This window comes from Lissotriton helveticus, chromosome 10 (assembly GCF_964261635.1).
Source record: "Lissotriton helveticus chromosome 10, aLisHel1.1, whole genome shotgun sequence".
Lineage (NCBI taxonomy): Eukaryota > Metazoa > Chordata > Amphibia > Caudata > Salamandridae > Lissotriton > Lissotriton helveticus.
In genome coordinates, this window is record NC_136071.1 from 436,306,519 (window position 1) to 436,320,665 (window position 14,147).

The following is a 14,147-nucleotide window of genomic DNA, read 5'->3' on the forward strand; positions in this document are numbered from 1 at the left end:
CCTGCAAAATGTGAGTGGTATCCTCTAGATGGTGATAGGAGTAGGAGGATTTGTTTTAAGTGCAATATAAATATACCTGCCTGGTAGGGGAGAAGTACTTTATTCCGTCCTCCAGACCGTATGGTTAAAAAAGGGGGGAAGAGAAGTAGGAAGTATGTAGGTGATGACCCTTCTTTCTACAGGTCTACATGTTTCAAGTCATTCCCAGTGGCTTTTCTTCAGGACCAAGGAACTCACTCCCTGATTCCACTCCTGATCAAATAATATAATTATCGCAAAGTGACTTCAAACACTGCATGGTCATAAATATGCTTTTTACCTATTTGGTGTTATTGTCTGTCAAAAATATACAAATCAAAAGCATTGCTAAATAGGTCCTCCTGTGACAAGGCGCGCATGTAGTCCTACATGCATCAAGGAGTCCCTTTGGCTGAAAACCTCAAAGAACTACACAAAGAACTACACCAGGATCTGTTGTGTCATTCACATTTTTCTTCTGATCACCATAGCATTATTATTCGTTTATTTGTTTGATTCATTAAAATCATTACAAACAAAACTACAAATTATTCATTAGATAACATTGCCACATAATAAAGGTAAACACATTTAGGCCTTGTTCAAAGAAAAGTTAAAATACACGTACAATAATCGTAAACACATTGACCATTACAACCCTTTATCATTATTTCATAACCAAATACCTGATTGAGTAACCAGTTTTCAATTACCTTTATGTATGATTCCTGCCCAGCTAAAAATAAGGGGCAGGTGCAATAAATAGTAATCTTTGGGACGGAGAAGTAAAGTGCACATACAGTAATTATAAGTACATGGACCTAAATAATCCTGCATCATGAATTCATGGCCAAATTACTGATTGTTTTGATTGAGCTGATTAGCCATCAAGCCTCATTATGTATGATTCCAGTCCAGCTAAAAAATAAAGTGCAAGGGGCGGGGGAATCCTACAGCGGGAGCACATTTAGCTAATCGTGCTCTGCTGCATGTAGCGCTATCGGATGCATTTTGCGCTAAGCAAATAGCACTAAATGCCGGGAGTATATTGGGAAAAATCTTACCCCAAGATCACATTTATTGAGTGCAAGTGGTTGCTTGCTAATCATGTTGTGCTGCATTTAGCGCTGTTTCATAGTGCAAAAATGCACTTTTCTGTCCATTTTGGACTCGAGGGGGCATTTGTGCGATAAGAAATAGCGCAAAACGCAGATTTACTCTTCTCTCTTAACCCCACGTAACCTTCCTTCATTCATAGGTATGTCTGCATGATTAACGCTACACGGAATTACGCGAGTTACGTCCACCCTTACTTTCATATATAGGATACAGATGCCCTCTGAGGCCTGGTTTGCATTCCATAATCTTCAGAATAACCATAGATCTCTAGTCTGAGTCAATTAAGTGCAGCTTTTTTTCTGGCTGTTGTGATGACTATGCTGGCTAGCTTATTGTAAAGCTGTTGACTGTGCTGATGATTCTGTTCTCTAGAAGAATATGTTTCTTACATAAAATAATGGTTCTCGGTCTTAGATCTGATCTGTAATTTCAACGGAATCTTCTTCACTGTTTCATGTGCGCACTCAGGCACATAGGCTTCCACAAGCAAAGAGAGGTGGCTGCTGGTGGGCCTTCTTCTCATTTCACATGAACTGAAAATAGGAGGAGCCTACTAAAGCGAATGGGCCCTTAAAATATATTTGATTTGTTCTGGGAAACCACTCCAGTGAAGGAATGCCCTAATCATGCCTGAGTTTACTGACGATCCTAGGGTGGAGAAGAACTGTTGAAACTGTATTTTGAAGGGAGTAAAGATTTAGCACTGGCCTTGGGTCACGGTGTGGCGACATGTGGTCAGCTCTCCCAATTAGGCAAAGGCCCAGAGATGAACTGTGTCATTGGTGATTGCAGGAGGGGAGCATTGATCTGTGTGTGTTGATGAAATGAAATGCATTACAGAATGGTCTACTTGGTTTACGCCGCCATCCTTGCAGGTGTCAATATGGGATGTAATTAATTTGCCTTCAGTTGCTGCAGTTTTTGGTCCAGAGGTGTACCTTGTGAATCTAAATATGATACAATGCCCTTACTTCAGTTAACCATGTGTGTCTTGTTCTGTTTTTGTGCCATCAGTGACTGTTATTGAAGTGTTGCCAAAAGAAAAAAAACATAAGGAGGAGAAAACGTTGGTTCTGGCACAAGCAACAATGGGCCTGCTCCCTCTGCTCCAGGGTGAGTGTTCTAATTTCAACCATATCTCCACGAAGCCTACATTACAAGCCTTTTCAAAGGCCTCTATTTTTCTTCCGCAAATACCCGCAAGGGGCTCTATGATATATATTCCACAAATAGCCTTGTTTAACCTCTAACTCCTGTTTATTGTTATCCTGTTTACTGTTCCATAATATCTCACTGTACCTCCACAGACCTTCCTTTATTTTGCCTGCCTCTACTTCCCCCTCTTCCTACAGTGTCTCTTGTCTACAGTGTCCCAGTGCCTCCACCTCCTCCCTTGCTTAAAAAAGAGAGTTCTCTTCCAGGGGATCCTCATCAATAGTCATAAGCATTAGAATATTCCCGCCCATGCGCGGGACCCCGGAAACAATATATTATATGTGCCCCACATATATATAGACATATATATATAAATATATATATATATATAAAAATAAGCAATTGCAGCCAAATAAAACAATAGAGCTGGAATATGCAGTGAAGAATTTCCACAATACAGTGTATTTTGCATTAGAAACATGAGAAACAACACCAATGCTTGTTTAGAAACTGTTTTAATGCTTAGAAAACAGTAGAAATTCTCATAACACACTGTAAGCATATACAGCTCCCAAGCTGCATTGCAAAATCCCAGTCTAAAAAGACTGAAAAGCTAACCTGTAGCTGAATGTACCAAAACTGACGCTGTGCCTTTAAGGCACCTCAGCCCCTAGCTTCCCATCATGCCTCAGGGGTTACAGTTAGGTCAGTTGTTCTTTCCGGCTCCTTCAGGAAGGACCCTGGATACTCAGCTCCACATTTTTCTGCCTTTTTCAGTCAGAAAATCTTCAAAAGAACAATTTTTTGATTTACTTTGACTTTTCACATCAGAGTCAAGTAAATAACTGCTTAGCAGTCAATTTTTTGTGAGGTTTTCCTTTCAGGATGCCCTCATTATTTGATGATTGCCCTTCTTGTGGCCACAAGAAGGCAAAAACGGACTCTCATGAGGTCTGTATTTTATGCTTGCCAGAGGATCATGATCCTAAAGACTGTTCTTATTGTAAAAACCTGTCTGACAGAACTCTTAAAGACAGAGAGAGGAACAGGCTCTATGGTCTGGCCCAGAGATCCATGAGAGGAAGATCTGCAGAGAGGAAGAGTTCAAAGAGACCCAGAACTCCCTCCAAAGGCAAGTCAGAGCGTCCATCAACCTCAGCACCGGGCTCGGCGCTGAAAAAACGACATCTGATGGACAGTTCGAGAGAAAAAGCTCCGTCGACGTCGAGATCGGCGTCGATGAGGAAATCGTCGTCGAAAAAAGGTTCACCGTCGTCGAAGAAAGCTCCGCCGTCGTCAACTAGGCGACGATCGGCGTCGAGAGAAGCCACGAGATCGCCGTCGACGAGAGGTTCGACGTCAAGACATAAGTCAACTCCGCCGCCGTCAACCAGGCGACGGTCGGCGTCGAGAGACAGATCACACTCGCCGTCGTCTCGACGTCGACAGGCTTCGAAGAGTGTGACACCTCCGCCGACGTCTCCACGGAGGCGCTCGGCGTCGAGGAGCAAGAGCCCCCTCGGACGATCGTCGTCGAGGAAGGGATCATCGAAGGCACGTCGGCGCTCGTCGTCGAGGATGTCCGATCCTCCGCCGTCGCCACATGCCAGGTCGATGACATCTCCGTCGCCGACAGATCAACGTCGGCCGACGTCGAGAGCTCCGTCGACGGCAGGGCTATGCCGTTCGACGTCGAGACCTCCGTCGACGGCAGGACAACGCCATTCGGCGTCGAGGGAGAAGACTCCGTCGTCGGTGCATCATCGCCGATCGACGTCGAGGGACCGCAGATCATCGTCAAAGCATTCAACGCCGAAGGTTATCACCCCGTCGACGCCACAGAGGCGTTCGACGTCGAGGGAAAGGCTTTTGAGACGTCCTCCAACACCGGTGAGACGGAGATCTCCTTCGGTGCCTTCGACAGTCCTAGTGACACAATCTGCTTCACTCCATTCCTCCTCAAGTGCCTCGGGTTCAACGGGGTCATCTTCTAGGAGTAGGAGTCCGGTTCAGAAGAATCCCCAGCGGGGTTACACTTCACATATAAGACTCTCGCCAAGATGGTATGCTCCTTTGAGTAAGTGGAAGGATTCTAAGGCACCAGAGAGACTTCAAAGGTACTTGAGTCCAGTCCACGGGTCTCCTCTTCAGCAAGCAGAAGAGGCAGATGGACAGAGTCCTGCCATTCACCGTTCACGCTCACGAGAGAGAAGAGCGGACAGGTCGCATGCCCCTAGGGTCTCCCGATCGCCAAGGAGGGAGCAACCCAAATCTCGAACACCGAGAAAGGATTTAAGATCGAGATCTCCAGTACATCAGAGGGTATCACGTTCTCCTCGAAGGGAGGAACGACCTAGGAGATCACCGGTGAGGAAGGAGCATTTTCACCACAGGAGAAGAAGAACTCCATCATCCTCCCCTCCATCTTCGCCTAGATCTTCTAAAGGGGACTATTCTCCGACGCTGGCAGACAGCCCTCGCTCAAGAGCTTCCCCTCTTGACGACGTCAACACGTATCTGGACGTTTTGCAAAGGGGTGCTCACAAGCTGAATATAGAAATGACCACTCCAGAGGTGTCCACTACTGTGATTTTTGAGACTCTTCATCACAAATCATATACACGGCCGTTGCTCCCATTAGTTCCAGGAATAATGGACCCAATCAAAGAGGTTTTCCTCACGCCAGCAACGATCAGGGCAGTACTGGCACGTATCCAGAAAAAATATAGGCCGGCTGACTCAGATCCTATCTTTGTTAAAGGTGAGCCTGCGGCGGACTCAGTTATTGTAGCCTCAGCTAGAAAGAATCACACAGTCGCTCCTTCTTCATCAGTTCCTCCTGACAAAGACAGCAAGACGCAAGATTCTTGGGGACGCAAGGTATGCAGCACAGCAGCTTCATCCCTGAAAGTCTCTAGTGCATCAGCCCTTCTGGGAAGGTACGATAGAGCCCTATGGGACTCCATGGAACGATTCAAAGGGAAATTGCCCAAGGAGGACCAGAAGGACTTTGAGGAGACCGTGACGGAGGGCTGTTTGGTGGCAAACCAAATGATTAGTTCATCAGCAGATAACGCCCTTCTAGCTGGACATAACTACTCACATGGGATATGTGCGAGGAGATCCTCTTGGCTGCGTTTAACTGGGCTCAAACCAGATGCCCAGCAGCGCATCCTCAATCTGCCTTTTTCCGGATCTTCACTCTTCGGGGAGCATGCCGATCAGGAAATGGCCCGTATGAAGACTGAGTTAGACACAGTAAAGGCAGTAGGTCTGGAAAAACAGAAAGCACCGTTCAAACGACGCTTCAAGACCAACAAGAACCGGGGAGGCCAACAGAGGGTTCAAACCCCTCAATGGTCTCAAAACAAGCCGCAAGGAAAGCCACAATACAGAGGAGGAAGGTCAAGCAGAGGTAGAGGCGGACATCATCAGTCCTCTACCACACCTAGAGGAGGCAAGGCCTGAGCAGTGGCTTCCTCTGACGCCGTTACCCACTCCAGTGGGAGGAAGTGCTGCACAACATCTGGCAGAGTGGGTCAGCATCACGAAAGATCGGTGGGTGCTGAATATACTGCGCAATGGATATGCGCTACGTTTCAGGAAGAAACCACAACCGGCTCGTCCAAAAAAGTCTCGCTCGTACCAACTAGAGCTCCTCAAAAAGGAAGTGAGCGCCCTCTTAAAGAAAAACGCGATCGAAGAGGTACCCCTATCCCAAAGGGGGAAAGGAGTGTACTCAAGATATTTCCTTGTCCCCAAAAAGGACCAAGAAGGCAAATTCAGACCAATTTTGGATCTTCGACTCCTCAACAAAGTGGTGGTCAAAGAGAAGTTTCGCATGTTGGCACTCCACCAAATATGTCCTCATCTACAGATCGGAGATTGGATGTGTTCGGTGGATTTACAAGACGCGTACTTCCACATTCCTATTACACCAGGTCATCGAAAGTACTTGAGGTTCCTGGTAGGGTCCAAGCATTACCAGTTCAAAGTGCTTCCTTTCGGACTCAAATCCGCACCAAGGGTCTTCACCAAGTGCATGGCAGTGGTAGCGGCGTGTCTACACAAAAAAGGTCTCTTTGTGTACCCATATCTAGACGACTGGCTCCTGAAGAGTCCGTCCCCTCGTCAAGCCACCAAAGACTTTCACCTGTGTCTCCAACAACTACACAGGCTCGGCCTCCACGTGAACACAGAAAAATCAGTCCTGCAGCCCACGCAAACTATCCACTATCTGGGTGCAGTTCTAGACACAAAGTTAGGAAGAGCGTTTCCTTCGCAGGAGAGACTGTCTTCCATGGGGCAAAAATGCAAAAAGTTACTTCAGTTTCCTCGTCCAAAGGTGCGAGAAGTAGCGTCTCTTTTGGGCTCCATGGCGTCCTGCATCTTCCTAATACCGAACGCCAGGTTGAGGATGCGGCCTCTACAAGAGTCTGTGGAGGATCAGTGGGACCAAGCGACGGGAGATTGGGAGGACCGAATCATCCTGTCTCAATCAGCACTGACCTCAATAAAGTGGTGGACTCGCCCTCGGAATGTCCTGCAGGGAGTCCCTTTTCAGCAACCTCTTCCTTCGCTGTCTGTGGTAACGGACGCATCTCTAGAAGGCTGGGGTGCTCACATGGGTCATCTTCAGATTCAGGGTCGCTGGTCGACCAACCTTCAGACATACCACATCAACATGCTGGAGCTTCGAGCAGTTCATCTGGCGCTCAAAGCGTTCTTTCCAGCAATATCAACGGACAAAATCCTGGTTCAGACGGACAACACTACAACTATGTTCTATCTGAACAAGCAGGGAGGGACTCGATCTCGCCCTCTGTCTCTGGAGGCCCAGACAATCTGGCACTGGCTTCTGGCTCGGGGACTGTCGGTTGTGGCAGTGCACCTTCCAGGCGAGCTAAACACAAAAGCGGACGCACTCAGCAGGCACTTCGAAGATCAGCCAGACTGGGTGCTACACGACGAAGTAGTCGAAGAACTCTTCCGTTGCTGGGGTCGTCCAGACATAGACTTATTTGCAGACGACGAAAACGCCAAATGCCACGCCTTCGCGTCCAGGTTCCACCGGCCAGGGACGCAAGGGAACGCTCTCCTGCTGGAGTGGACAGGAATGTTCGCTTATGCTTTTCCTCCTCTGGCACTGATTCCGAAGGTGGTGGCCAAGCTCATCAGATTGAGCATGGACATGATCCTAATTGCTCCGGATTGGCCGCGACAATGGTGGTATCCAGACCTGTTACATCTGTCGCTGTGTCCACACAGACGTCTTCCGTGCAGGCCAGACCTGCTGAGCAAGATGAACGGGAGGATCCTGCATCCCAACCTCCCGTCGCTGAACCTGACTGCATGGCTCCTGAGGTCTTGCAATATGGACACTTAAATCTGCCTCCGGAATGTATGAATATTTTAAGAGAGGCAAAGAGACCTTCCACAAGGGCGTCTTATGCGTTCAAGTGGAAACGTTTTTTCATTTGGTGTAAGGACCATGGCTTTGATCCCACCAAAGGACAAGAAGAGGTAGTTCTTCCATACCTCCTATACTTAGCGACATCAGGGTTGAAATACGCTTCTATTAGGGTTCATCTATCCGCCATAGTAGCGTACAGAAAATCACCTGCACAAACATCGTTTTTTCAAGTCCCAGTGGTGAAAGATTTCCTTCAGGGATTAAAGAAGGTCTATCCCCCTGTGAGGAATCCTTCTCCTCCCTGGGAGTTGAACCTGGTTCTCTCCAGGCTGATGTCTACACCGTTTGAGCCTATACACAAGGCCTCCTTGCAGCATATCACTTGGAAGGCGGCCTTCTTGGTGGCAATAACCTCTGCGCGCAGGGTTAGCGAGATACAAGCACTCTGCACCAAGGAACCTTACACTGTGTTTCACCACAACAGAGTAGTAATGAGGGCTCACCCATCTTTTCTTCCAAAGGTGGTATCGGATTTTCATATAAATCAAACGATTACCCTTCCTTCGTTCTTTCCTAACCCATCGACCCCAGCTGAGAGGTCGTTGCACTCGTTAGATCTTAAACGGGTGCTAAAGTTTTACCTAGAAAAAACTAAGGACACCAGAAAGACAGACCAACTCTTTGTCAATTATGGTGCTATGAGGACCGGGTTTGCAGCAGCCAAAAGATCCATCTCCAGATGGATTGTCTCTTGTATCAAACTAGCATACCAGCTGGCTGGCAAACCTTTGTTGCAATCACCCAAAGCTCATTCCACTAGAGGGAAAGCAGCCACAATAGCTTTTTTGCATGACATTCCTATGTCAGAAATATGCAAGGCTGCGACATGGAAATCAGTCCATACCTTTACAAGGCATTATTGCCTAGAGTCTGATTCCAGAGCGGATTCTCAAGTAGGGCAAGCCTCCTTGAGAAACCTATTTGGGTAAAATAAGGCCTATTTTTGGGCCCACGGATATGATTGTTATCTGTTGATTCCTTTGCCCGCAGGGATGAGGTGAGGCTCGCTACTCTATTCTAATGCTTATGACTATTGATGAGGATCCCCTGGAAGAGAAGGATTAGTTACTTACCTGTAATCCTAGTTCTCTTCCAGGGGTATCCTCATCAAAGTCATAAGCAACCCTCCCGCCTCCCCGGGCAAAGGTCTTTGTTTATTACATAGGAGATGGTTTTTAACCTGTTATTACCATGGTTTGGTTTTCAGTCTCCGAAAAGAACAACTGACCTAACTGTAACCCCTGAGGCATGATGGGAAGCTAGGGGCTGAGGTGCCTTAAAGGCACAGCGTCAGTTTTTGTACATTCAGCTACAGGTTAGCTTTTCAGTCTTTTTAGACTGGGATTTTGCAATGCAGCCTGGGAGCTGTATATGCTTACAGTGTGTTATGAGAATTTCTACTGTTTTCTAAGCATTAAAACAGTTTCTAAACAAGCATTGGTGTTGTTTCTCATGTTTCTAATGCAAAATACACTGTATTGTGGAAATTCTTCACTGCATATTCCAGCTCTATTGTTTTATTTGGCTGCAATTGCTTATTTTTATATATATATATATATTTATATATATATGTCTATATATATGTGGGGCACATATAATATATTGTTTCCGGGGTCCCGCGCATGGGCGGGAATATTCTAATGCTTATGACTTTGATGAGGATACCCCTGGAAGAGAACTAGGATTACAGGTAAGTAACTAATCCGTAAGACAAATCAGAATTATGTGATGCCTTCTAAGAAAATTGTGTGGCACAGGTCTCCCCAACTTAGAAGTCAGAGGCCAGTGCTAGTCCAGAGTGGCTCTACTTGTATCAAGGCTGTTCTCCCGAGAGCCGGGTATTGGTTGTTTATGCCTTTTAAGACTCATACTCTTCTTGTACAAAATCAATCCTTTTTACATGCCTTCTCATGCCTCTTTCTTGTACCTGGTGAAATAAGTCATGTTTGAGAAATGGAATGGCAAGTGAGATAAAAGAATGGATATTTTACAAAGATTCACACAAAATGGTTTGTTGAGTGGAGTTTTTGGATAACGGGAACATAGCAAGCAGAACATAGTCTCAGTTTACAACTATGATTGAAAGGTTAACAATGTGTTGGTCATTTGGGATGACTTTCAACGGGTCGTCATCATTGTTGATTCATTATGTTGGCTTTGTTAGTGCTCTGATGCAATCATCATCAGGCAGTGGTATGAGTGTCGAAACAAAACGTTGAGTGCCAGACCAAGCCCTATGTGTCAGTAAGGTGAGTGTCTGTAAACCTAAAGCCCCCCCTCTACCTTATGGCAATCCCCCCAGAGGCTATGTATGATACACCCGCTTCTCAGCATATATGTCGAGCCTCTCGGTCAGTTGCAGCAGTTCTCTGAGATGAGTTTCCATAATCCTGCAGATGATACCCCGGTGATGTTTCATCTATGTGAGATCTGGACAAAGATACTCAAATCTGGATGGATTGAAGCTAGCTTAATTTAAATGAAAAGGGCAGAGTTCCTAATAAGGGGTGCAGATGCGTTCCTTAAAAAAAGAACCAAGCTGAACATCTGAAAAACATATTGGGTAATATGGATATTGCATCTAAAGGTAAGTTCAAAACTGTGCTTTTTCTGACGTCCATATGGCCAAGAGCATTCAGTTGATTGAGATTACGAAATCATCTAACGGCTATCTGGAGATTCAGGAAAGAGTCTGCCCAGTAAGGGGAAAGCAAAAGAAGGCCAGGTTTGGATTAGCGATAATTGGCTAAATAATATAGAGAATGTTAGTTTTTTTTTTTGCAAAGGTGTTCTGAGTGACCATAAATAATTGATTCAGACAAGTCAGCATCTTCTTTCAGCCCTCATAATTCCCATGACATAGTAATTGCTGTTACTGTGTTTATCAGAATAATCGGATGTCTTGAAATAAGGGCATCAGACCTGCAGCAAGGAAGGTGTAATCACAAACTCAGTAGTAACCAGTGGTATCTTGCCCTGATTTAATCCAGTATCAAACCCTGGTACTTTTCTCAGTAGAGTGACTCCTGGAAAAAACATATATTAGACTGTTTCTTACCATGCTTCTGCCAGAAGGGAGCCGCAGAATACAGGCTCAACGCTACGATGCTTTGCTTGCAAGATTAGATAAATATTAAGTATTATTAATCTGAGGACAGTGCAGTACCAATTCAAAGAGTAGCAAAAATCACAAAGGAGTCACTTACATTGATTGTTTAAACAAGGATCCTAGAAACGCATGTAGTTACATTCTGTTAAAAGTAACCCCTTGCAAGGAAACCGACAAACACATGCTGATCATCTACTTATCTCCTGATTAACTTTGGCCAGGATACTTCCTTGTGTTTTTACAGCTAAGCTAACATCTTTGGTGTCCTGAAGACCGCGGGGAGCTTAAAATAGTTCCTCCAAATTCGAGGTGACTTGACCATTTTACATTGCATCGTAATAGAGGCTTGGCAGTTATTGTGGTGCTTCGACATTGCCAAATATTTGATTCACATTTGCTGTAGTGGTGGCTTGTCATCATCCCCTCAAACTGTGTTTAACCAGGTTGAGCTGTCTGTTTGAAATGGCTGCCTTAACTTGCAACATATTTCTTGTACAGACCCTGTGTATTCCCTGCTTTAAGGGATGTTGCAAAGGGCATAATAAGAGATCTCCACTGCTTTCCAAATGTCATATCACATAAGGTTGGCTGAATATAAAATCTTTAGGCAAACGTTTTTTACAAAACGTCAAGGTGTAAACTGTATACTGACACCCTACCTTGCACTTTGATTTCAACAAACCAAAAATGGCAACCCTCTGCTTCTCCTTGTGCTCTTCAAATAAGTTGAACAATAAATGTAATTTTATGTCTGGTAATATCATCTGTCTAACCAAGTTCAGGGGGCTGCTGGGCAGGCAGAGGGCTTTAGGGTGTTGAGGTCATTTGCCACTGATGTCCTCGGGTCCATCCTACTGTGACTCTGCAAACTGGGCCACTGCAAACTCCCTTCCACACTTGACTTCCAGGATAGCGAGTGCGGGTATTCATAGTCCTCTCTGTGAAGTAGCGTGGGGGTGCTTGAGCTTGGAGCTTGGCGCTTAACAGTCAATCAACAGGCCAATAAAGTGAATGTTCAGCCCAGTACCTATATTTGCCAGAAATAAATTACTTTAATCACACAATTGTATTAAATACTATACGCTTCTGTACCCATAAACAAGTATGTGATTCTTGGCACAATATCACATTGGCCCTACACACAGTCCATCCCCTCATTGTTTCCTGAAAGGCACTCTTCCGGGTTCTGGATTTCACGAAGCTCTACAGACGATCAGAAGTAGCGTGCACCCCACTCGGCTACTGTTGGATTTTCCATAGTTTTTATGTTAGATGAGTTCTCACTAGTCTTTTCTGCTGCCCCCATGCATCTAGAGATTTCCTGCGCACCTGAAAGAGCTGCAGAAAACGGGCAAAAAATATTTTGTAGAAAGTTCAGTAGAGCTAGGTTCAAGTTGCATTCAGTAGTGCGTCTTCTTAGCCATCCTCTCATAGCCACGTTGCCTGGTTCCATGAGCATTAGATCGAGATCCAGCCATGGTGGCCTGGAAGGCGTAGCTGTAACTTGACAATTTCAGTGTGTGTATATTTCAAATGCAAAGATGGCAGCTCTAGTTTCCTTTCCTGGCTGGACCATTTTCCAAGTCCATTTTGGCTGTTTTCTGACTTTAGGCAGTCGGGGGTTCAAGTACAATCTGCACTCTTGGTTGTGCCCTTTGTCTAACTAAAGTCTTCCAGAATGTGCTTAGTGAATCTCTCATAAACACCACATTTGACTTGGAGAATGATATGTCCAATGGTGCCTTGAGCTTTTATAACTGGATAATGAAATAACTTGATGGAATTGCCCCCCCCCCCCTTAATAATCTGATTCTCATGGGGAGCAGCCCTCCTTTCTTTGGTACTCGGAGGAGCTATGAGTAGAAAAAGTACGTTGCAAACTGTTAGAGGGCAAGTGGAGGTCCACTTATCATCAAAAAGATAAAAATGTGTATAGGTCAGCTATCAGGCTCTATCACATGGTTATTTGAGTGGCACAGTGATGCCTTTTTACTTTTAAAATTATGGCAGCCAGTAATTTGCAGCATGAAATCTTCAATAATGTTAGAGACTTATCCCAGCACTTGATGTGCTCACAGGGTATACCTCCTGTCCAAAAGATCTGTGATAACCTTTCAGTCTTTTTTCTGGATAAGATTGCAGAACTTAAAGAAACTTTGGAAACGTCCCTTTCTCCTTCATAGGCGATGAATTGTCCCGCCCACGTGTGGGACCCCAGAGGAGTTTTTCCAAAGTTACATTTTGCACTGATCATCTCCTTACTTCGGAACGGTCAGGAAGTAGATGTGACACAAATGTCTAAGTTAGTAGCCTAAAACAGACTACATGGCCTATACCATTAATTTACTTTACATACAGCCTTTAAAGGTACCAAAAGAAGGTAAAGTGGCATTTTATTAACGTCATTCACAAACCCTTTTTGTTATGTTTTAAAGTGAATAAATGAAGGGAAGGATAGAACAATTTGACTGTATAGGCTGCAGCTATGTTAGAATGACAATGGAACACTGCCCCTTTAAGGACACCATGACCACCAGTGTCCCATCATCAATAAATCAATCAGTGAATTTGTAAAGCGCGCTACTTCCCTGTGAGGGTCTCAAGGTGCTGAGGGGGGGAGGGGGTGCTGCTACTGCTACTCCTCGAAGAGCCAGGTCTTGAGGAGCCTTCTGAAGGTGAGCAGGTCCTGTGTCTGCCGTAGATGGGTGGGGAGGGTGTTCCAGGTTTTGCAGCGAGGAAGGAGAAGGATCTGCCGCCGGAGGTCGTTCGTTGGATGCGCGGGATGGCGGCAAGGGCGAGGCTGACGGAGCGGAGCTGAGCTGGCGGGCGGGGGTCTAGAAGATGCTGGTCCCGTGTTGTGGAGTGCTTTGTATGCATGGGTGAAGAGTTTGAAGGTGATCCTCTTGTTGATGGGGAGCCAGTGCAGGTCTCTGAGGTGGGGGGAGATGTGTCTGCGGCGGGGGACGTTGTGGATCAGTCGGGCTGAAGTGTTCTGAATGCGTTGTAGTCGTTGCAGGTGTTTGGCCGGGATTCCTGCGTAGAGTGTGTTGCCGTAGTCTAGCCTGCTGCTGGCGAGGGCTTGGGTCACTGTTCTTCTTGTTTCAGTCGGGATCCACTTGTAGATCCTGCGAAGCATGCCGAGGGTGTTGTAGCAGGTGGAGGAGATGGCATTGACCTGCTACGACATGGAGAGGGAGGAGTCGAGGATGAATCCTAGGTTGCGTGCGTGGTTCGTGGGTGTTGGAGCTTCTCCCATCATGCACTATAGGTGGC

At 45.8% G+C, this 14,147-nt stretch overlaps 1 protein-coding gene across 4 annotated transcripts in view; it reads left to right on the top strand.

The window, feature by feature from the left end:
- CFAP70 (cilia and flagella associated protein 70) overlaps positions 1-14,147 on the top strand; it is a 1,288,671-nt gene that overhangs the window by 179,648 nt on the left and 1,094,876 nt on the right. For all 4 annotated transcript variants that reach the window (XM_078662924.1, XM_078662925.1, XM_078662923.1 and 1 more), the window contains one exon: positions 2,152-2,250. In XM_078662924.1, coding sequence (XP_078519050.1) covers positions 2,152-2,250 — 99 coding nt within the window. The remainder of the gene's footprint in view (positions 1-2,151; positions 2,251-14,147) is intronic.